Genomic DNA, 22,123 nt, shown 5'->3' with positions numbered 1-22,123 from the left:
GACAAAAAGGCACAAATTCTACTAAATAGTTCAACAAAAAAATACAGCTGTCCTCAACTAGTTTTATAAATACTTTCAAAAAGAGGGTAGAAATAAATACAGGATTGGGCCATGTAATATAAAATAGTCATCTCTACATATACTTTGTTTAATTCTGATTTTTAACTCTTCATGCACCTTTTTTTTCAACTTTAGCTGAATGGACACCAAGCTAGGCACATAGTGAAAAATCCTCTGTACAAGGTTACAAATGTAATGACAAGTTTGTCCATTTCAAAATAATTAAGATTTGTACACAACACATATAACCCTTCATTTAGATTTTGTGTTTATAACCTAACAAATGACATTCCAGGCAACTTTACAAAAGTTTAACTAGCCTACATTTTGACATAATACATTGATCATAATCAAAGATATTTCTTGGTCAGGATGCACAAGGAAAGATAGATAAAGCTTTAAAAAACAAAAAAAAAAAAAAAAAAAAAAGGAGAAGGAGAAAAGAAGAGCAAATGGTTCCGTACTCAGAGTGCAAGTGGGCAGGTTCGGCTGGCTGGTTGCCGCTCATGCGGCCTCATACAGAGTTCCCAGCAGGACATGAAACTCACCCCTCACAGAGCTATCATTACACTGCCAGAGAATCTGAGCTCTGTACCATTTGCATTTCAAAGCAGGAATTAAAAGTGTGGGCTTTTTGTTTTTGGGTGTTTTGTTCTTGTGTGGGTTTTTTTTTATTTTTTGTTTTGTTTTGTTTTTGGTTCAGCATAACTTGGAACGTTTGAAAGCTTTTCAACCTAAATGTGGGGAAAAAACAGGTAAGGCATTATTTTTGCACAAAACTAGCATTCCTAATAGTGCAAATGAATCTGGTACCTCTTATAATGGTGAGAGGTCATACACTTACTAGAATTAATTTAGATTTTCTTTCTATGGCTTGACAAATTATCCCTCTATATATTCTACTCTCACCCAGAGCTGTTGCCGTAGTCAAAAGATAACTGTAAATCGAGTCCACCTTCTTCTGTATCCAGCAAAAGGTTTTTTGCTCATATGCAAAAAAAAAAAAGATTTTTAAATTATGCCGAGTTAATGTACAACTTGGATTCATAAGAAACTTCTAGTGTCTGTAGCAACAGTTTATCTGGACAACAGTCTTTGAAAAAATGAGCCCCATAGCTCAAAAATAGTCAATCTAAAAACCTGGGTCATTCTTTCCCCTCCCCTGAATTAGCTACTAAAATGTATTCGAAAAGTTAAGACTTGGTTTGAAAATGTCATACATACAATGGGGATGTATCAGATCTACTATTTGATCATCTGATAAAACTTGCATAGCAAGATGGAATTCAATAAGCCTTTTTCCTTGTTGACAATCGTCCGGAAGACTTGAAAGGTAACTACAGAACTCAAAGCATTACTCATTAAGTATCAGAATGTCCCTGCCACATGGAAACAAATGTATAAATGAATCAGGAATCTGAATACTGATATTAACAAACTAAAGGATAATTTAGGGGAAGTTGGGCTTGTTCCAAGTGCCCATAATTCTAAATCTCATTGCTACTTAAACTTTCCTTAAGTAAGTTTGATTCACAACTACATTGAATTCCAAAAAAAATTAACAGGACCTTAACACTATCCACTGTCTTAATACATAATGCACTGCAGCGAGTGCAAAAACAGAACATTGTACTCAAATTTAATGCTAAATTTATTATTGCTGATAACTTACTAGTTATTGCCGTTTGCAATTAGAAAGTCCAAGTTACGAACTAGAGCTTAGAACTCTGACTCCAGAAAACCTATTACACTTAGATCTCTTTCCTGTGTAACCTTGGTCAATCAATGGTAAGAGGTTATCGCAACTTATTGCCTTTCTATTTTTTTTTAAATATAACCTATTTTGCTTTTTTTTTTTCCTTTTATTTATTTATTTTTTTTAAGGAATCTGTTCATGTTGGAAGGCCGGATACCCCAACATATGCACTAGTGGTCGGCTCTGGGAAATATGAGTCACCAGAGTCTGGAAGTTCATCACTTGAACTTGAATAGCCATTGTATTGTTGGAAGCCAGATGGCCAGTTTTTGCCAATGGCCAGCGAAATCCCAAGCTGGCCCAAAAAGCAGTGGTTAGGGAAGAGAAAGGTCAAGAGGACTGGTAAAGACGGGACCTCAACTGCCCTTTCTCATAGATGGAACTTTGTAATGGCTTCGCTCTCCACCAGCCCTATATCCACAACACATGCAAGGGCTTCCGGCAGCAGGACCTTGCTTACATTTACCCTAAATCTCCAAACTCCAGCAGCTCTACCCTGTCCCTTCAGATCTTCCAGTAATGACTTTTAAATTTTCTCTTCCCTCATCTGCTATATTTACACATGAATTCCCTAGAGTTACTGAAGCTTCAGAGCTACTGCTCGTATACTATAATGCAACAAAAACAGCCTTGTGGGCCAAAGTATAAATATGACTTCAAGATCCACCACAGTCCTAGAAAATAAGTTTTATGGGCTATTAAATGGTACGTGAGCATTTCTCAAGAACCATATCTGATTCTGTATATTCAGGTAACCAAGAGTTTGTGCTTTGGGAAGAATACAGAGGGCAATAAAAACTCATGAGGCTTATTTAAAAAAGCCTTCCCTCTTTAGAAACATTTCATCCATTGTTATTTTAGTGTTTAATTCAGCCTCTAGTCTTAGCAGTGTCTTACGGTTACAGTCTAACTCTTGTGTTTCCTCAACAAGTTGCAAATAACACACTTCTCACAACAATGATTTCTAAATGACTCAAAAAAAAATTCAATCTGAATTGCAAGTAAATGTGTTTGTGCAGCTCAGGAGTGACGGGTTTCTGCTCATCCCCCGTGTCCGAACTCTCGCCTACCCGATGACAAGCCCGTGGTGCTCCCAAGCCATCTCTGCTTCATCAAGAGGCCAAAATGCTTCTCCTGATAATGTCTGTCCTCCTGTTGATAGTGCTGCTGGCATGTATACATTTCTTTTCTGATGCCTCACTCTCTGAGTCACTCATTTCTACATCAGGGACGTACCCGTCATTCTCATTGTCAGATTTCAATTTGCTTTTTGCCCTTTCCTTGGCTGGAACTCGGCCTAAGCCCAAATAGGGGTAGTCTGAGTGCTGGTGGCAGGCCCCCTCGTGGGCCTCTCCCTGCTGCTGCCGTTCCCCCTTCTTTGGAATGCGGAATCCTCCCCAGTTTTTCACTGGGCTAGCAGGTGTTGTAGGCACTTTGACTGCAGTCTGGTTATAGTTTACTTTGATTAGGGAGCCGTTGCACTTGGGCACCGTCTCTTTCCTCGTGCCAGGTGCTGACTGCCCCACTCCAGGGGAGGTGGCAGCTCTTGTGTTGTCCACATGCCTCTGGGACACGTCTGTGGACCTGAGAGGCTTGTGACTCTGTTTGAAAGGTCTGTCCTTCAAGTCTCCCTTACCAAGATCACAATGAAAACGATGGTCTCTTCTGTTCCCGTGGTCTGGCATCACCACACCATTTTTCTGTTGTGCTGATATGAGACGTGCTTCTGCAAAGGTCTTTTCAAAACTCAAAAAGCTCTCTGGGACCACCATCCCCTCCCTTCTACTGCACAGGTCTGGCTGCTTTAGCAGGGTTTTGCCTTCACTCCCAGCACTGTTCTGCAATGGATCTCGCTTATGGGGCTTTTTCATCGAGTGAACCAAGGAAGTACCCATTTGCTTCCTGAAGAATGCAGAATGCCACTTCAAGTCCTCTATCTTGGGGGCATCGGGGCCCACAGAAGGGCTGTTAAACAGAAGCATGTTTTCCAGTGAGGAGGAGGAGGAAGAAGAAGGCGGCGCACCTACGAACACAAAACCACACATAAAGGAAAATTACAGCAGAGGCAAATCCAGAACAATAAAATTCCAGACCCTTAGCAGGGCCTACTAATGCAGACTTCCCACCCAACGATAAAACATACAGCCACCCACTTTGTAAAAGTTCGGTTTTTATAGTAAAGGTATTACCTGCCGTGAGAATCTGAATACTCAATATGCTCTATTTTCTAAAACAGCGTAAGTTCATGTACTTTTTCATGAAACAATGTCTTTTCAAGGAATACATTTTCCGTCAAACAAAATAACTGATCCGATTTTCAAATGGGATTCACTGCGGAATCCGTCTGCGGTGAAGCAAGCAGTGCTTCCACCCGGTCTCAGAGCAGCGCCTGCCAAGAGCTGCCACCTGCCACGCCTACAGACGGGGCGGGGGGGCGGGGGTGCTGGGGTGGGGAGTACCACAACCACGGGGCGGGGACTGGGGCTTTTAAGGTTCTTTCTCCAAATCATTTACACCCTCACAGGGCTACATGGCTATGATGAGGATAAATACACGTCAATTGTAAAATAAAGGAAGGTGTTTGAAATCATTCTTGACACAGAGTACATCTGTTTACTCTCATATGTAAAACCCATTTGTGGAATTAAACTGAATTGCCATCCAACACAAGGATAAGTTAAATTGGTGTTTTTCAAACATTTCTGAGGCGAGTCACAGTAAGAACTAAGTTTCACAATGTAACCCAGTAAAAGCTCACTTTTCCTGCAATCGTATTAGCCGTCATCGCCTGATAGGCACTCTGACAGTTTCTGTTCTGTTTCACTTGTTTTAATGCTAGTGATGACCTGCTAAATTCATCTCACAACCCGGTAATAAATTGTAACCCTCAGTTTGAAAAATACAGGGTGAATTCATAACATACTAGAGTTCATCAGAAGGACCACGTTCCTGCAAGAGCCTCCAGAGCTTCTACAAAGAGCAGTTTTCATGTTTTCTGAGGTATGAACCACCAGGAAAACAAGGTCCCACCCCAGAGTAACAGGCAGGAGCCCGTGTGAGAGCTTAACTGCTGAGCGGAAACGGACACTGCACGTGAACAGAACAGAGCTAGCAACTCTAAACATAAAATTACCATGACCGTAGGGGAGGGTGTTTTACAATCTGCTGGTTTAGAAATGCCTGCTTTCTCAATAATCAAACTCAGGGTCAACCGTCACACCACACGTATTATTTCTTTTATTCAGTCACCTACTGTGGGAAAATAGAAAGGTAAGAGGGGCTGACAATTTTCCGAGCTCTGATTTCTCTCTTGACTTGGGATCCATGTCTCTGAAGAGCCTCTGACTCTCCTAAGTATTGTCTCCACTGAGGACACTCATCCAGCAGAAGGGCCCTGCCCATTATCGGAACCACGGGACAGGTTAAAGCATGGACCCTCGTGACACGTGTAAGTCAGGGCCATCTCTGCCTCACTCGGAATCATCTCTCTTACAAGGTAGATCAGTGTGAGGCACGAGTGACACAACTGAAAGTCTGAAACTGGAAGAAGAGAAAAGGCATCCTAAGGGGTTTCCACTTCATTCCCGGGGGCAGTGCACAGGAAGACTACCGTTGCTTCCAACCCATCATACCTAGTGTGGGTCATTCCTCAGAGGGCGGGGAGGACCCCTTTTCCTGCTCTGGAACAGCAGTAGGACTTCTGAACATAGATCTGCATTACAGCTGTTACACAAAACACTTCCTAACCTTGTTAAGAAGCTCAACCACTTACCAAAAAACCTCAGCCATGAAATACAAGGGGGAAGAAAAAAACTGCCTGCAATAACCATGAAAAACGACTCAAGTGAAATCAGATGAAAACGTTCTTTACAGCTTATTTTCTTAGGTAATCACTCATTATGTAAGGACAAGAGTCACAGAAAGCCCTCCACTGGCAAAGCTCCACAGACACAACCTGCACTAATGATCCTGGGCAACAGCAGCTCGGCCTCTGCAGCTGGAGGCTGGGTGATATGCACCAGCTAGCCTTGGGGCAGGGGGCTGCTGTTTACACACGGGCAAGGCAGAAAACAGGTCCCCTATTTTATTTGCATTCAAGTAGGAATAATGGAGAAACAGAAGTTCACCTTAAAGAATCCGAGTCAAACTGCTTGTACTTGTGATACCCCAACTCAGGAAAATTTATTTTAAAAGTTTGACAACTAAACTCTAAAGTCTAGCTGACGATATACACTTGATATATCTGGGAAATATTTACTCTTGGTAAGGAAATTACCTAGGATAATATTATTAATACGTTAATGCTATCAAAACAATGTAACACACTTCAAGAATATCATTTAAAACTCCCCAAGCTTTTTTTCTTTTTGTTCGGCTGACCAGTTTGCCTCTAGTCACACATATCCAGTTAGTTTTAGGTAAACCCAGAATGTGGATTTCAACATAATAGGTTATAACAACTTCTTTGTTGTATCTGTGTTTCCTAATCTACAGAGACGAAAAGCCACAAAAGCAGAAGGAAAGAGCAAGCCGGTGGACTCTGTACAAAAGGCAAGCAGTGCAGACACTGCTGCTGTAACTTCAAAGGGCAGCAGACACGAGGTCCCCTAAGACCTGCCTGCTTGTGGGTCATGGTTCTGCCTGATCCGCACTCAACAGACTCCTCCTCCTCTGAAATCCTTATAACGCCTGCTTTCTGGGGCTTCTGATCACAGAACGTTAGTGCTGAAAAGCACTTCAGAGGGCAGGATTCTGGACCAAACCTCTTACAGACCAACAGAGTCCCGGAGAGGTTAAACAACTTGCCCTCCTATGCACTTGATCTCAAAGTCACTGAAGTGTTCTCCAGAGTGGGGGTGGGGGGGGGGAGTCCATGTCTTAGTTTTCTTTTTCTCTTTGCCAGAGCAATGCAACATAGACAGCACTAAATAAATATGTTGTGCTGAATCTCAAAAGTATTCAAAATTCCAACTACACCAAAATAATCCACTGTGAATGTTATCTAAACACGGATATGTGCCTTAAGTACACAGTCTTAAGATATATTTACCATATGTTACAGGTAGATCCAAAGGCTAGATAATTATAAATCTTTTTAGGTATCCCCATGATACTTTACATTTATCAAGTGCTTTGCAATATGTAAGTTACTCTTTCGAGTCTCACAGTAGTTCCCAGGAGATAGCTGGAGATCTCATCCTCACGTTACATGTGAGGAAACGGGGGAGACTTGGAAAACTTAAGACTTGTGTTGAGCCTTTAAGTAGACAATATAGGATTTGACCCATACATGAGGCCCAGTTCATAGCCCTCTCCTCTAGACCATGGTGCCTCGAATGCCTAAAGATTTTCTTCAATAACAAAAGCCTTTGCTTCTTTGATTCTTCTACAGTGTGAAAGAAAATTAAAGAAACTAGCATTTTTTTCCCTTAACAGAGGGCTTACAAACCCCTGTCCTATTGTTTGACCTACCGGGGCTTAATGCATACCTGAAACTCTTTCTTGCTCCAAAAGCTTAGTGTAAAGATTGAATATCTGTTCCTGGACTTTGCACACAGATCGTTTAATCTTTTCCCTGCGGGTCACCATGTAAGTGAGGTTCCGAACCTAGAACGTAGAGAATAAAGATTCTAAGTAAGCAATACATTATAACAGGACTTTGGTGTGTTTTTTTTGTTTGTTTTCTCTTTACCTGAGAAAAATTTGTCCTACTAGGTCCTTGAGTGACTTTTGATATCCAAATGTACTTTAAACATTTTAGCTAATCGCTAAGCCTCCCTTTGGGGTGCTGACAAGTATTCTGTGTATACCCCTCAAGGTGGGTAGCAGCGCAATAGAGGCTGTCAGAGGAGGTCCTGCTCCTGCACCACACCTGGCCATAGGCTCCTCCTGGCGAAGAGACAGACAGACGCCCATCGGTGTCCAAGTCCAAACATGCCAGCTCTTGCCAAAGGACTCTGCTTATCACCCCTCAGTATCCTCTTCCCAGGAATTCTATCGTCAGAGGCTTCAGAGCAGTTCAGAAGCCACCTCTGCTGCACTTCATCAAGCATCTTCTGAAGATGGAACTAGATAAGCATTAGGGTCAAGGGCCATCAGAGGGAGAAGCCCCTCACAGTGTCCCCACACAGGGCTCACCAGAAATCCAAGTAAACTTCTTTTGTTGACACTGAACTCTCTGAATTACCCTGGAACTTACAGGTCGCTAATGTGTTCCTACAGCGCGTGAACACCTAGGGAACATCCTTCTTGCTTTGCCATTGACTTGCTAGGTCAGCCTCTCAAGGCCAGCTTTCTGTATCACCACCTGAAAAATTGATACTGCCCTCTTCCCGATTCATTGGTCAGTAACTGAGAAGACCCCAGCACTAGGAGCTCCACTTTGCATCTGATGTGCAACCACTGGGGAACTGCATACAGATGCTCATTAACCAGTAGTAACTAATCAACACTTAAATTTGTTCCCCATTTTCAAAGCCACCTGTGATCAGTCAATACAGAATCACAATTTTAATGACTTAATCAATAAACCCCCTTAAATCTCCCAGTCCTAAAACCTACTGGTAAAACCTGATTAGATTGCATGGGCCTGAAAACACAAACATCAAATGCGACACACCAGATAACACAATTAAACCTTTCTTCAGGAAGATGTGGACAAGGCCACCCCAGTAAGCTCAGTGGCAAGACTGAAAACAGTGACTGCGTATCCCCATCAGCTCCTACACCAAAGGCGGGACTGCACTCTCCAACGCCTGGGCAATCCCTTCTCCTGCCACCTTCCCCGAAGGTCACTAACATTTTGGCAGCGAGAGTGGCAACAAGCGACACACGCGGCCCTGCATTTTGGCTTATGTACAGATACACCACCCCTAAAGAACCCTAACAATTCCAGCTGTTCTTCCCCAGTTGTGTTCAAGGCAGCCTCCTTTTCAAGAGGACACGAGGCATTGAGGAACGGGTCAGCTGGCTTTCACATTTGCATTGTTCACGCTGTAAGTGGTGTAATTTCCTGGCCTAAAGCAGGACCACCAAGTCAGGCTTCTCTTGATCCGAACCGCTTCACTATTTGTTTAGGATCTTCCTAACACTTCTTGATAAAAATAAAAATTATCTTAAAGAACTGAGAATAAAATCACTCTTCCTGTCTCAAAGTAAATCTTATTTCAGTGTCATTCACCCTGGTTAAAGCACATTCTTTCTCTGACAGCCACACACCCTCAGGCCAGGAAGTAGGTGTCCTTTATAAGAATTCTGACCAGTTTGGGGATGGAGGTAGCTAATAGGCGACTCTCTTTGATAAATATTGTTCCACCCAGGGGAGATTAAGAGTAGAAGGTCAAAAAGAGGAAGGGGCCAAACCTAGATCCTTATCACAGGCTCAAAACAACTGGAAAACATACAGAACGGTTTTTACATTAAGACAGGGAATCCAACTTGTGGAAATAGGAAATGGAAACAAACTCTCTGACATCCTAGGAATGGACAAGGTTACTCTCCTATTCAAGTCAGATGTACAAAAGAGATACATCTTTGTTACTTAAAATTGTCAATGGAAAGAGCAGAGCCAGAGAACCTGAACGTTGTATATTACTCAAATTTAATTTTGGTGTCTTCAACCACTTCCCCCAGGAGAGATCCATTCCCCATGATTTCTGATAAGAGACATCTAACTGTGACCCCAAGAAGCAAAGGTCAGGGTTTTCAATTGGAGCAAATCAGTCCCTGAATAAACCAGGCCGGCTGACCACATTAGTATAGTGAGTGCCCTAAACCTTACCTCTCTAATGCACAGAACACCCTAAAGGGCAACTTCCATAAGCAGCCCCTGTATGTAGAGCTGACCTGAGGCTCTGTCCTCAACACACACCCTGCTTGGCCCTTCCTGTACACTGCTAGACTGCTAGACCTAGCCTCCCCGCCCCCGCCCCCCGCTTCATCTTCTCCCAATTGCCAGCGAGGTAGTATGCAAAACCACCAGCTCTTGCTGCACCCTCATACCATGTTAAACCCAAGAGTCAGGCTTTCCCCAAAAGCAGTGGTTCCCAAACAAACAAGGAGAGGCCCTAAAACACAGAATGCTGGCCTCCAACCCCACCGTTTCTGGAGTCAGAGGTGGGATCCAAAAATCTGCAGGTCATGTTGCTGCTGGTTGAGGACCACATGCCGAGAACCACTGCCCTCAGGAACTCAATAATGATCTCAAGTTTTCCTGAATCCCAAACATTGCTTGCTTAGCAACACTAAAGCTTAGCATGCCTCTTGTTCAGGGACAACTGTAGCCTCTGTCAGACTGTCAAGAGGTGACCATTCCACCAAATGTTGAGTAAAATGGTCCCCCGCGACCTGGCCCCTTTCGATGCCCCAGGCAGGAGTGCAGAGGTAGCATGTTTTTTTTATCTGAGCAAGTACTCATTTGCTGAACTCATGTTTATTGCGTCCTTTAGAAGACAATGTTTGGGGGAAAGGAATCCCACCAGAGTGAAGTGGCAGCCCTGGGAACTTGGCATGGCACCGCCATATATCGGCAATCGTGTCTTCAGGTTCCCAAACCCTCCTGAGTCCATTCCTGTCATCTAACTTTCTGATCCAGAACTGGAAGCCAGATGTGCAAAATGCCCCACGGTGTATATCTGCGGGAAAGAGCAACTACCGTTATCATTCAAAGAGGTGTCTGCCTCTCTAATGAAGGCTACTCACTTGTCAGTTCTGAAGTGACCACATGCCTTGATCACAGTCCCCCATATTAACCTGCTATGAAATGCTGTTGTGTGAACTGGGCTGGACTTTAAGTTACTTGAAAAACAGACTTATGATTTATTCTTATTGTCACCCCTGCCCTGATGAGTCTTTGGCTTAATACACTTCTTGTTTATAGTTACAAATAACTGTGCACTCTGGGGCATGGCGGCCAAGATTTCCAATTTTTAAAGCCTCCACCATTGCAGGCCTCATGGAACATTCTGGAAAGCACATTTTTCATTTTAATAAGCCCGTTTTAAACTGACGCTAAATGCCCTCAAATCTCTTAGACTTTTTAATAAAGTAAATATAAGTAATACCACACACACAAAAATCCTGATTTATTCCCTGTTTCTCATACATCATTGGCATCATTCTACTTAAAACGCAACAGTGATGACTCCAAAAAAAAAAAAAGTTTAGAATTTAATCATAAGTGCGTGTTAATCTGAGTAACTTAAGTACAGAAAAGAGTTAGTACACCACAAGCATTTTCTACACTTTTATTTTGTGGTGATTGCGAGACAAACACAGTCCAAACATTAGACTCGTCGTCCTCCCTCCTGAGGACTATCTGATTCCAAAGCTCATGCACCCCAAGTACAGCAGTTGTCAGGGTGGGATAAGGCTTCTCACCAGGATTCGAGTTTCTCCCTTCTGAATCCCTTTCTCATCTCTATAACCAAAAGGCCACACATACATGTGGTTGAGAGGTGAGGTCTTCTTTACACTCACCACCAGGGGGGGCACGGGAGCACAAGAGCCTCACACACCCTCTTCCCGCCTGGCCTCCGCCTGAATCCGCCTGAATCCGCCTGAATCCGGAATCTTAACCTGGTGCCTGGAAGGGGCGTCACAAGCAGCCCGCACCGTCAGGTACTAAAAGGGTCTCTTCTACGGAACACTTACAAACACTCTCACTGCTACGCCTTCTCTACCAGGGCAGTGCAGGTCTCTGGGAGAGCTCGGTCTTTCGGTTCCATGCTTCTCCCCCGTCCCTATCCTTTGCCTACACTCTCGCTGCAAATCACCTCTGAGTCAGATTCTCTCCCAGGCAGGTGAACCACCGCCCCCGTTAATAATTCAGGCGCTTGGGGGAGACGCATTAACCGTTTCAGGCCACTTAGGTGCCTTTCAGCACGGGCTGCTTTGGGCCCGAAGCCTCAGTTCCATCTGAGCACTAATGAATTTAATCACTGTCGGCAGTCGGGGCAGTCAGGGGCGCTGACGCGAGAAAGCGCTCTAAGACACGTCGCCGACCAGAGACTACCTGCAGGGAGGAGGCGGCCCTTGGGGAAAAGCCAGCCCGCTCCTAGAGTTATGCCTGTAGCCTGTAGCCTGTAGCCGGAAGGGAGGTCCAGACTGGGACTCCAGAGGTACTGGAGAGTGGGCGAGGCGCCAGCCAGCCAACAGCTGCAGGAAGGTGCCACCAGCCGAGGCTCCAGGAAGCCAGGAGCCACCACGCGGGCCAATCCAGTGGTGAGGGCGTTTGAAGCGCGCTGCGCGGGACCGGGGGCTCCCCGGGTCAGATCGGAGGCCCCTGTACACCAGGAGTCCCGCCCCACGCCCACTCTAGACGCAGCACACAGACACACACGGATACAGACACACATGCACACACAACATATACACAGCCTGAGTGATGACTTAGCACCTCACTGCCGGAGTACCCTGGGGAACAGATATGCATGTGTATGGCAGTTCATGCACACACATCAGCACCCACAGCCTGCTCTGCTCAGCGACTGGACCGGGAAGGCCCCCGTCAGTTAGACAAGAGGCAGAGCTGCGTCAGAGAGGCAGTGCTTCCCTCTCCTTAATGAGCCCATGACCAGCACCGAGAAAGTGTTTCCCCAAGTTCAACAAGAGGCTGCCCTACCTCTGCCCGCCCCACCCCCTCACCGTTAATTAAATCCACTCTGGTTTTCTAACTCAGTTTGTAAACAATTCTGAGCCCACCCCTTGGGCATCTTCCTGGGGGGCTCAGTTCCCTCTAGCTCTAGAATGAAGGGGGGAGGGGGAGGGGAAGACACACCCCATTTGATCTTCCAGAAGAACAGTAAGAACTAACGAGAAAGTGTTTAAAATTAAATCAGAGAAGCTCCCCACTCTGTGGCCATCTTGTGTGTGTGTACAGCGAGTTTACCAGCCCATAAATAGATTTAACCAACACAACCTCATGCTGAAGTATGTACAAGGGTCTGAGAGTAAATGCACTGGCTACCACTCCTTGCTCTGGGCAAGCGGTCGCCTCTTTGCAATCTTCTTCTCTAAGTCACTACAAGGTGTCAGTGTCAATCATTACCCTCTCCAGGTCCTGCCGCAGGTGCGTGAACAGCTGCAGCCTCCTAAACAAGACATCCTGCTCCCGCTTCGCGAGATTGTCCTCTTCGTCCTTCTTTGGGGTGATCAGGGGCTTGTTGAAGTTGACCTTCCTCTTCAACTTCCAGTACTGGTACAGGAAATCCACGACCTCCTCAGGCAGCCGCAGGGCCCTGGCAACATCCAGCAGGTTGACGAAGGTGTAGAACTCATCCTCCAGCTGCTGCAGCTTTTGCTTCCGGACACTCACCCGGTGGGCCTCCTCTTGATTCTGCTCAAGGCTGCCAAAGGGCTCCAGCGGATCCCGGGGGGAGCACTCAGGGGCCCCATTCTCCTGAGCGGCCCCCTCACTGAGGCTCTCCTCGGGCTTGCGATGTGAGCTGTGCTTCGGGCAGTAGGACTTGAACTTGACTTCGTCGTTCTCAGCCAAGATGGTCTTCATCTCCAGGCCCCGGTCGAAAGCACAGGTCACGTGGAAGGCTGTGCGGCAGTTCTTCACAGAGCACTGGCAAGAACACGCAGACAGCAAGAGGAGAGAGATTAGGGAGTGACAGTGACTGAAGCCCTGGGTGCCAGGCACCCCCTCCCTACACACGCACAGGAAGAGCTGCACTTGGAGCTCGTGCCAGGACAGAGAAGCTTCACGTGGATTAACCCTGGCAGATCCAGTCGTGTCTTAAATAAGCTACAGCTTGGGATTTAAGGGAACTCTTTTTCATAAACCGAACCATAACTCTCTTAGAAAAGCAACTGCATCCAAAATCGCCTCTTAAAGCAGACACAGTCATACAGATGGCACGTGTAGACAAAGGGGGCCCCGGCACTCCGATTATACTCAAGAGAACGTGTGCTCAGTATGCAGAGTATATTCTGAGGCATTCATTTGTCTCTTCTTATAGGTCTGGGCTTTTTTAACGTTTATATAAAAAGCCTGAGTGGTGAGAATCTCCTCAGGAAGAATGACCACTAGCCAGAGTTTTTAAAGGAACGTGGATCCTCCTTTCTAAGCCACAGCCAGGACGAGTCCCAACACCAGTGGGAAAATAAACGGCACACTCATCCTCCAGCAGTGAGGGCTGCTCAGGACTGAGGAGGGTGAATTAGAAACTCCCAAAGACTAGAAAGGAAGAGGAGGCCAGGACAACCCAGGACAGGAAGGACAGGACCGGTCTCCGCACCCGAGGAAGCTTTGCCAGACGCAAAGGCTTCCAGGCCAGTGGGGGACAAGCTCTGAGATCTGTGTGCGCTTCGCCTGGCAGCGCAACCGTGAGGGACCTGCTGCTTGTGGGCCAAAGGGAGGTCAACGTAGAGGCCAGGCCTCACCCAGCTCTGCCCCGGCCCCACCAAACACCGCCCCCCCCCACCGCCCCACCAGGGGAAGCCCGTAGTGCCTGGATCCAGAGGGCAAGCCAGAGACCTAGCAGGAGGAAAGTGATTTCTCCCCATCTGATCTTGCTAGGCGAATTCCTGGAAGGAGGTTCCTTGTGGTGACTGAAGCCAGTCCCTTAAAAAGCAACACTGTATTGTGTGAGGCCAAGGGATCCGGGCACGCCAGGGCTGCAGACAGGAGCAGAACTGAGTGGCCCCAGGCCAGCTGAAAAGCTTAATTAATTAAACTCATTCAGTAGAGGCCTGCACAGCACCCCCACAGATCGCAGCAGCGTGGGTTGGGGCTTCTTCCCCTAATCATTTCAGTCTTTAAGAGGTGACTCACTGCCAGTCATGATTTCTTCCATTATTAAAAAGTTGCTTTTACCCAGAAGTACAGAAAATCTAGCTCCCTTCACAGAAAATCAATTCCCCCACTGAAAACACTTAAAAGCGCATGAACTAACATAAATCTGTAATTTTATCTATAATAATCTCAATTCCAAGAAATGTGTGAAATCAGCTTTAGTGGCAGAACACACACACACACACCCCTGGTCACTATCAGTACACACACACACAAACACACCTGGTCACTATCAGTACACACACACACACACACACACACACACAAACACACCTGGTCACTATCAGTACACACACACACCCCTGGTCACTATCAGTACAAGACAAAGTGCTCCTCCCTCCTAGCAGGCAGCCAAGTGGGAAGTAAAGTGGAAACAGGTGACGGAGACACTACCAGTGTTTGGCTTAAACGACACTTTAACTCAGCGCCGCGGCCTGAAAAGAGGAACTCGCCACGGCAGAACATTTCTACGGGGCTTTGTAAAGACGCCAAATGGCCTTCCTCTGGGTTTTCCTATTCAGGTTGACTCAGCAAACAGATGTTACAGAAACGTAAGCCAGAGCCTTTCCAGCTGCAGACATTTCAGACAGGAATTCTTTAATAAAATCAGTCCATTCTGTGAAGATATGAAAAATCATCAAAAACTTCCTTGGCCTCTCCTCCTTCAAATTCATGTTCTGGGAAAAAGAGGTCAACGGCAACAAAAAAGTCATTTTATCGTCTCTTTTCAAAAGAGACACAGAGATCCCAATTGACCGCCTCCTGGAAACATGAGTGAAGGACCTACTCAGTAAAGGGCGTAATTTCTATCCTCAGAAGAACATCGGGTAACTTGGAAGAAAACGATTTCCATTTTCCTTGGTTTGCCCCAGCCTGTTCCCTACAAGTGTTCGCACGGGCTGTCTGCACACACACACGCACACCCAGCTCTGTGTCTTCTTTTATTTTGTGGCTTTTAAAACATTTCTCCTTCACTCCCTCCTAACACACCGCTCAGGCCAGAGGCTTTTGTCATGTTTTAATTTTGAGCAGATTCCGTTCACATACAAAAATCTGCACTATTTTCAAGGTCCACAGCCAAATCCCACCAGCTGTCTCATGCCTCACCCTCTGAATATTTTGTTACATTCTGGATTCTTGAACACCAGTGGAAGTGATAACGAAGAAAAGCACAACAGCTTGGCGTGTAAAATGAAAACTTTTAAGAAGAAACACCAGTGAGTGGATACCTTACAGAGAGGAATATTTATCAGCCAAAATACAAAGTGAGTTTGCCAAATGAGGTCATTTCTTTCAAACCCCCGACTGGCAGTTTGACCGAGCTTGTGGAGAGACAGAGAGAGAGAGAGACAGAGACAGAGAGACAGAGAGAGAGACAGAGAGAGAGAGAGAGAGTGTGTGTGCGTGTGTGCGTGCCGAGCCGTTGCGTGTCCTGCATCAAGAGGGCAGCCGCCCCAAACCGGCACCTCTGCCCATGGACTGTGACGTGGGGACCGAGGAGGAGCGGCGTCCCTGAGCTGGTGGCCCCACAGAGGCAAAGGGCCAACGGCAGCCACAGACTGCACCTGGAGACCGCGGTGGGACAGCACCTCAGGCCTCCGAGGTCACGACTGTCTAGACGCCAAAAACGTGAGGCCCGGAGAGGAACTTCTCAGGCAGCGCTTTAGACAACACCAAGAAACAGCGCGCCATCAATAGTCTCTCCGTGATTCTGTTATCTGCCTCATGGCTGTCTACACCTGCCTGTACGTGGACACAGAAAACTCAGGCCGACTTCTTACGTACAAGCTCCCCTCCCCCAGCCCCACCCTCCCCCACACAGTACCATAAAAAAATCAGATATTCAGACTGGGCAGAACCCCTGGTGCAGCACCTCATGGGTGTCCCTCTACCCACCCGGTCGGTGCTCCAAGGAGTCCCCGTTTTACCAAATGCAAAAGGGTTGGCGTGCCAAGCTGATTTCCAACAGTGCGCACCGCATCAAGACACCCCACGCGCACACCTCTGAAACCAGCGGCGTCGGGGGCAGCCGCAGAGGCGGGGCTGCCGCTCGGCAGGCGAGAGGGTGACTGAGCCTCCAGTGCCGAGACTCCAGTTCCTCCCCAGAGCTGTCGGCCTGTGGAAAGAGCTGCAATGCCAGGCTTGAGGCAGGGAGGGAGGGAGAAACCAGATACAAACTGGAGCTGCCCTGCAGCTCAGGAGGACTTCTGAGTTGCCCTGTGATGGTTACGGCTGGGGTTCCAGTCACACTGGACACTATCCACCAATAAAGGTGTGCATACTGGGCTGGAGACGTCCCTCAGCAACCTCAGAAGGGCTGTGAGAACCTCGTCCTGCTTTCTGGATTCTAGTCCCATCTCCGAACCCTGTGACGGTGAGTTCAGAGCCCTCCCCCATCCCGCTCCCCGGAACACAAGGAAGGGTAATGACGCCATCCCGACTAGGCTGGTTACCTGTATGGAGGCCCCAAACTTCTCATTGCAGAGGCTGCACACCAGCGCCCACCGACTGCTGGGGATGTGAGACACCTTCGTGATGGGCTCCATCTTCTCGGGGCTGCCAATGCTCACCTGGAGGCCCAAGAAATAACAAGACAGGGTGGCAGAGGTCGTCAGACAGGGGCTGAACACAGACAGTAGCAACTTAGAGATCCATTCCTTCCCCACGGCCCTCATACCAGAGGGTGCCAAGGGGCACCCACCCTCCAAGCGCAGGTAAAACCCCACTTTAAAGCATCAAGACAGCACAGGGGCCAGCTCTGGGCTAACTCCACGCCCTCCTCGGGGGGTCATCTGACACAAACGTCCTGTTTGTAAAAACACTCAGACACCCAGTGCTCACTGCTCACCCGAGTGACAGCAAAGACAAGGTAATCTACTATATCTCCGGTCCACTAAGAAGTGGTCAAGACTGGAAACCCGTCTTAAACATACTGCAATCAGTTGTGAACAATGGAGTAGAAGTAAATATTGACCACCTTTAATCTCTCTCTCAGTAAAGAAAACCATTCTCTTCAGTCAGAAACTATCACTACATACAAAGCGGAAAACTACCAAGATAAACAAGGTCCCCTCCCTCTCCATATCCAGCCTGGATCACTGAACTGCATCCCTGTTAATACCAAACCGTGAGATCCCAAGCTACCAAGACCCAAGTCGTGAAGCCTCAATCCAAATCACTCCCAGATACTTTTCCTCGGGAGGAAAATGCACCAAAATCATATGCCAAAAAATGCTGAAATCTGAATCACAAATGACAGTCTCAGAGCGAGCCGAGCAAGTTAAATTCGTCAAGGTCTGGGACGTGAAATACATTAGACCAGACCTGAAATTAAAAAGGTTGAGACTAAGTAAGAATTTTAATAAAAAAATCACAAAAACGTGACCTAGAGCAGTGGTTCTTTAACCGTGACGGTGCTGTATGCATGGCTCACCGGGCCCAGGAGTTTACGGCCCATCCCGGGGAAAGGACAGAGCCACACACCCAGGCCGCAGCGCGAACACACGCCGCGGGTCCGCTTCTGGGAGCGTGACAGCAGCGGAGGGTCAGCTGCAGTGGCATCAGAAGGGAAGTCTGAACACCTCCACCCAGAGTCCAGCTCACTGCTGCCTGCAGGCGACATTTCCACAAATTTACACACCACTGACCACATGACAGCATGCTCGAGATTCAATTTAAGGTGGAAAAAAGGGTAGCAACTCAAAGGTGTCTTTTTACTCATCAGCTACAATGTGGCCCAGTGATGAATGGCTCCCTGTGAGGATGAACAGCCACGGGCTCCCAAGGTGAACCACCGACAAGGGCACCCACCTCAGGGATCCACAGCGCACAGCTGACGTGGACCCACTTGGTCCCACTGCGGGTAGGCTTCATCGCTCCGCCTTTCTTGGGACACAACAAACACTTGGGCTGAACCCCCAGGGCACACGTCCGGCACAGCCAACTGCCCTCTGGGACCTTGAGAATTCCGTAACAGGCCTGTAAAGCCACAGCACATCCCCAAGGAAAAGAGAGAAAGAGAAAAAAAGTTATTTTTACCCTGTGTGTCTACAAATTTTAAAACGCCTAGAAAGACTTTAACAGAAGCACCCCAAAATAGAGGCACTCCTTTCAGGAACAGTGCCGGGCAGCCTCACAGCAGCAGTCAGGAGGTGGGTACAAGGTACAACGTACTTACCTACCAGAGGGTGGTCCTGAAAACTACTTGAGGACAGAAAGGTTTGTAAAACATCTGCTGTGTTGCTACAGATACCCATCTATATACCAAGTTTCTAAATACTGGGCAGTAAATCCTCAAAACTCTCTCCAGGGCTAGATGGCGGAAGGCATCCCTCTCTGATTTACTGATGTAGGTGGGCTATAAAGTGAGGGAAAAAACACAAAGCAGCTGAGAGCCTCCCAAAGCTATTACACGAGACACCAGTGAAAACGAGAAGGAACTAAGGACCAGCCTCGCCCCCCGGGCTAAGCAAGCTCTACTGACCAGGCGCCGACACCCCACCCGCCTCCCACACACAAGTGAGCACAGCAAGCGCAGAAAAATGAGACATTCTAGACAAAGAGAATTTGGTCTCTTTGGCGGATATTTAAAACAAAGCCTGCTTTGCATAAGATGGTAAATTACACAAGACAGCAAAAACTGCAGGAATCAAGGCAACTTAAAGTCATTAAGACCGTTCAAAGAAAGAAAAGGCAAACGTTAAAGAAGTGAAGAAACAAAACCATGATGGTACCAGGAGCACATTCAGAGCCTTTTAAAAACACCAAACTGTTCAGAATTTTATCCTTAAATGAACTACAAGTCAGGAAGTGGAGAGACAGAGTAACATAGTTCCAATTCTCCAGACAGGAAAAACACAGCCGCTATGCAATCTGAATATCCAGGACGCAAAAAGGAAACCACAGGATGATAGTTCAGGGAAGTTAAGTGACACTAAGATTGGAGCTTAGGAGCGCTGTGTCGGTGCCATGAATGAGCCACTGTCAACACAGACTTACTGAAGGAAAAAAAAAATTTTTTTTTAATAGAGCTAACTGACACTATTAAGGTTTCAAATATCAGAAAGGTCTGTATCAGGCACTCTAGACAAAGTCTCATTTGAAGAGGTAATTTTTTTTTTTTTTTTTTTTTTACTGGAAAAGCAAGTCTAAGTAAAATAGAAGATTAAATAAAGGATGCCTGAAAGACAAGTCATGAAGAACATCTCAAAAGAAAAAGGAACCACAGGAAATGCTAATAGGCAATGTGGTATGGCTGAAAGAACAGCAGACCAGGCACGGGACGCGGGGTGTGTGTGGCGTGTCGTCCAGAGCTCCCTGAGTTCCAGTTCCAACTCTGCCACTAACCCTCAGTGGGATGCTGAACAGCCCACCCTGACTTCAGTTAACTCATTTATAAGCACAGGGTTTGAGCAGTTTTCAAGCGGAACCCTTTTTTTCAAACAAGATTTGTCTCATGGCGGGGGTTGGTGGGGGGGGGGGTAAAAATGGCAGGAAAAAAACTGAAACATCATCCAAGTAAATGGCACCAACAACATAAAAGCAACAAAGGCAGTCACAATGCTCATGATCTTGAAACAACAAAATCTCTATAAGAATTCTAAATTATCCCAAGGAAAGCGCCTAGATAATTTGAAAATCCAGAGCTACAAGATGGGCTATAACATGACTTCATAAGCAAGAGACTTGTGGTCTCCCCATCAGGATGAGATGGGACAAGGTCACCGCTGGTAAAGTCCTCAGGCAGAAGGGAAACCCAGGAAGCAGACACATTACAAAGAAAACAACAGTCAGGAACTTCACAAAGTAAACTTGATTCTTCTTCCCAAGAGGTCACCCAAGCCACTGTCCCACACAAGCCCTTAAGTTTGTTTTAAATCTCAGCATCAACAGGTGAATTCAAAGCAAGTACCTCTGGAGAGCCTATTTACTAAAGAGTGCATGTGAACACATGTCCCCACAGAAATACAAATTACTTCATTATTGCATTAAAAAATAAATGAAAGAGGTAAGGGTCAAGACTAAGATTCTCCCAAGCTTTTTAAATTACCCAGTACCCAACCTTACTGAAGCAACCGCCAAATCCTCTCGACATCACGGAGGACAGGAAATAACTTTCAAGAAAAGGGGACCCTTTCCTCTTGTTCAAGGGCTCAGTTTATATACTAACATGTTAGCAAATGTTATGTGTTGAATAGTGTCCGAAAAGTATATGTTAAAGTAAGTCCTAACCCCAGTACCTCAGAATGTGACCTGATTTGGAAATAGGGTCACAGTAGATGTAGTCAGTTAAGATGAGGTCACACTGGAGTAGGGTGGGCCCTTCATCCAGCGTGACTGGCGTCCTTACAAGAAGATGGCGACGTGTGAAGACACAGATGCGTGGGGAGGACACAAAGTGACGGCAAAGCCAGAGACCAGCGTTGTGCAGCTGCAAACCAAGGAACGCCAACAACTGCCAGCAAACAGCCAGGAGAGGCGAGGAAGGATTCTCCTTCCAGGTTTCAGAGGGAGCATGGCCCTGCCGATGCCTTGATTTCAGACTTCTAGTTTCCAGATAGCAAGACAATAAACTTCTTGTTATTTTAAGCCATCGAGCTTGTGCAAGGGCAACTAACACAGCAAACTAACCGCCTTTTCAAGAGTCCCCCCGCCCCCTGCCCACCAGTGTTCTCAATAGCTATAAAGCCAGGTGTTAGAGCAGGGCAGAGGGTCTCATACAGTCTAAGTAAACCTGACTTCTGTGGCTGGGAATAAAGACACTATGCAAAGAAAGAATGAGGTCCACAGAGGATCCTATTCTCCTGGTTGTAAAAGTAACAAGAAGTACTTCAAACACTAAGCACCTGACAGGAACAAAAAGATGGGCACACGTTTTTAACTCATGGACCCTGTCTGGAGGAACCACCCCAGGTGGCCTCCTTCCAGGCCCCGCTGCCCACATACCTGGTGCACACAGATGTTGCATTTGTCACAGAACACCATCTCATTGCCGTCCTCACCGTCAGGCGACTGGCAGACGTCACAGACAACGTCTTCATCATATTCAATCCCCAGGCCTTCTTCAGTCTCTATAGCATGATTCATATTATCGTAGCATCGCTGTTCAAATTCCTCCAGGACCCTTTCCATGGTGTATTCATCTAACTCAGGCATTCCTGGAGGGAAAATGCCACAAAACCATTTTAATAAACCCATATTAATAAATATAATACTATTTATACTAATAAAAATGCACAATGAATAAATAACATTATAAACAAATCTATCCTGAGCGCCCCCAAATATGTTCTATTGGATGTCCCTCAGACCCTTCCAAGGAAGGGTCTTTAAATTCAAAGGCAGAAAGAGACTTCCACCCAACAGTTTGTTCCTTACTAAAGATGGAGTGCTTGCTGTAAAAAGATCATTCCCAAAAGGGTTCCAGGATATTAAATGCATATATTGTTGTTAGACTGTCATTTCATTACAATATTATATATAACAACTAGCATGTAAGTGACTTCAAA

General features: G+C 46.3%; 1 protein-coding gene across 7 annotated transcripts in view; it reads right to left on the bottom strand.

Annotated features, from left to right (window-relative positions):
* Positions 1 to 692: 692 nt before the first annotated feature.
* The window catches only part of JADE1 (jade family PHD finger 1), a 55,878-nt gene continuing 34,447 nt past the window's right edge, over positions 693 to 22,123 (bottom strand). For all 7 annotated transcript variants that reach the window (XM_060105916.1, XM_060105932.1, XM_060105925.1 and 4 more), the window contains exons 6-11: positions 21,561 to 21,772; positions 18,426 to 18,593; positions 17,069 to 17,185; positions 12,864 to 13,385; positions 7,306 to 7,423; positions 693 to 3,839 (exon numbers count right to left, since the gene is read on the bottom strand). In XM_060105916.1, the coding sequence (XP_059961899.1) occupies positions 2,929 to 3,839; positions 7,306 to 7,423; positions 12,864 to 13,385; positions 17,069 to 17,185; positions 18,426 to 18,593; positions 21,561 to 21,772 (2,048 nt within the window). In that variant the 3' untranslated portion in view covers positions 693 to 2,928. The remainder of the gene's footprint in view (positions 3,840 to 7,305; positions 7,424 to 12,863; positions 13,386 to 17,068; positions 17,186 to 18,425; positions 18,594 to 21,560; positions 21,773 to 22,123) is intronic.

This window comes from Mesoplodon densirostris, chromosome 1, assembly GCF_025265405.1.
Source record: "Mesoplodon densirostris isolate mMesDen1 chromosome 1, mMesDen1 primary haplotype, whole genome shotgun sequence".
NCBI lineage: Eukaryota > Metazoa > Chordata > Mammalia > Artiodactyla > Ziphiidae > Mesoplodon > Mesoplodon densirostris.
The sequence above is the reverse complement of the archived record's forward strand: the minus strand, read 5'-3'. Positions and strand labels throughout refer to the sequence as shown.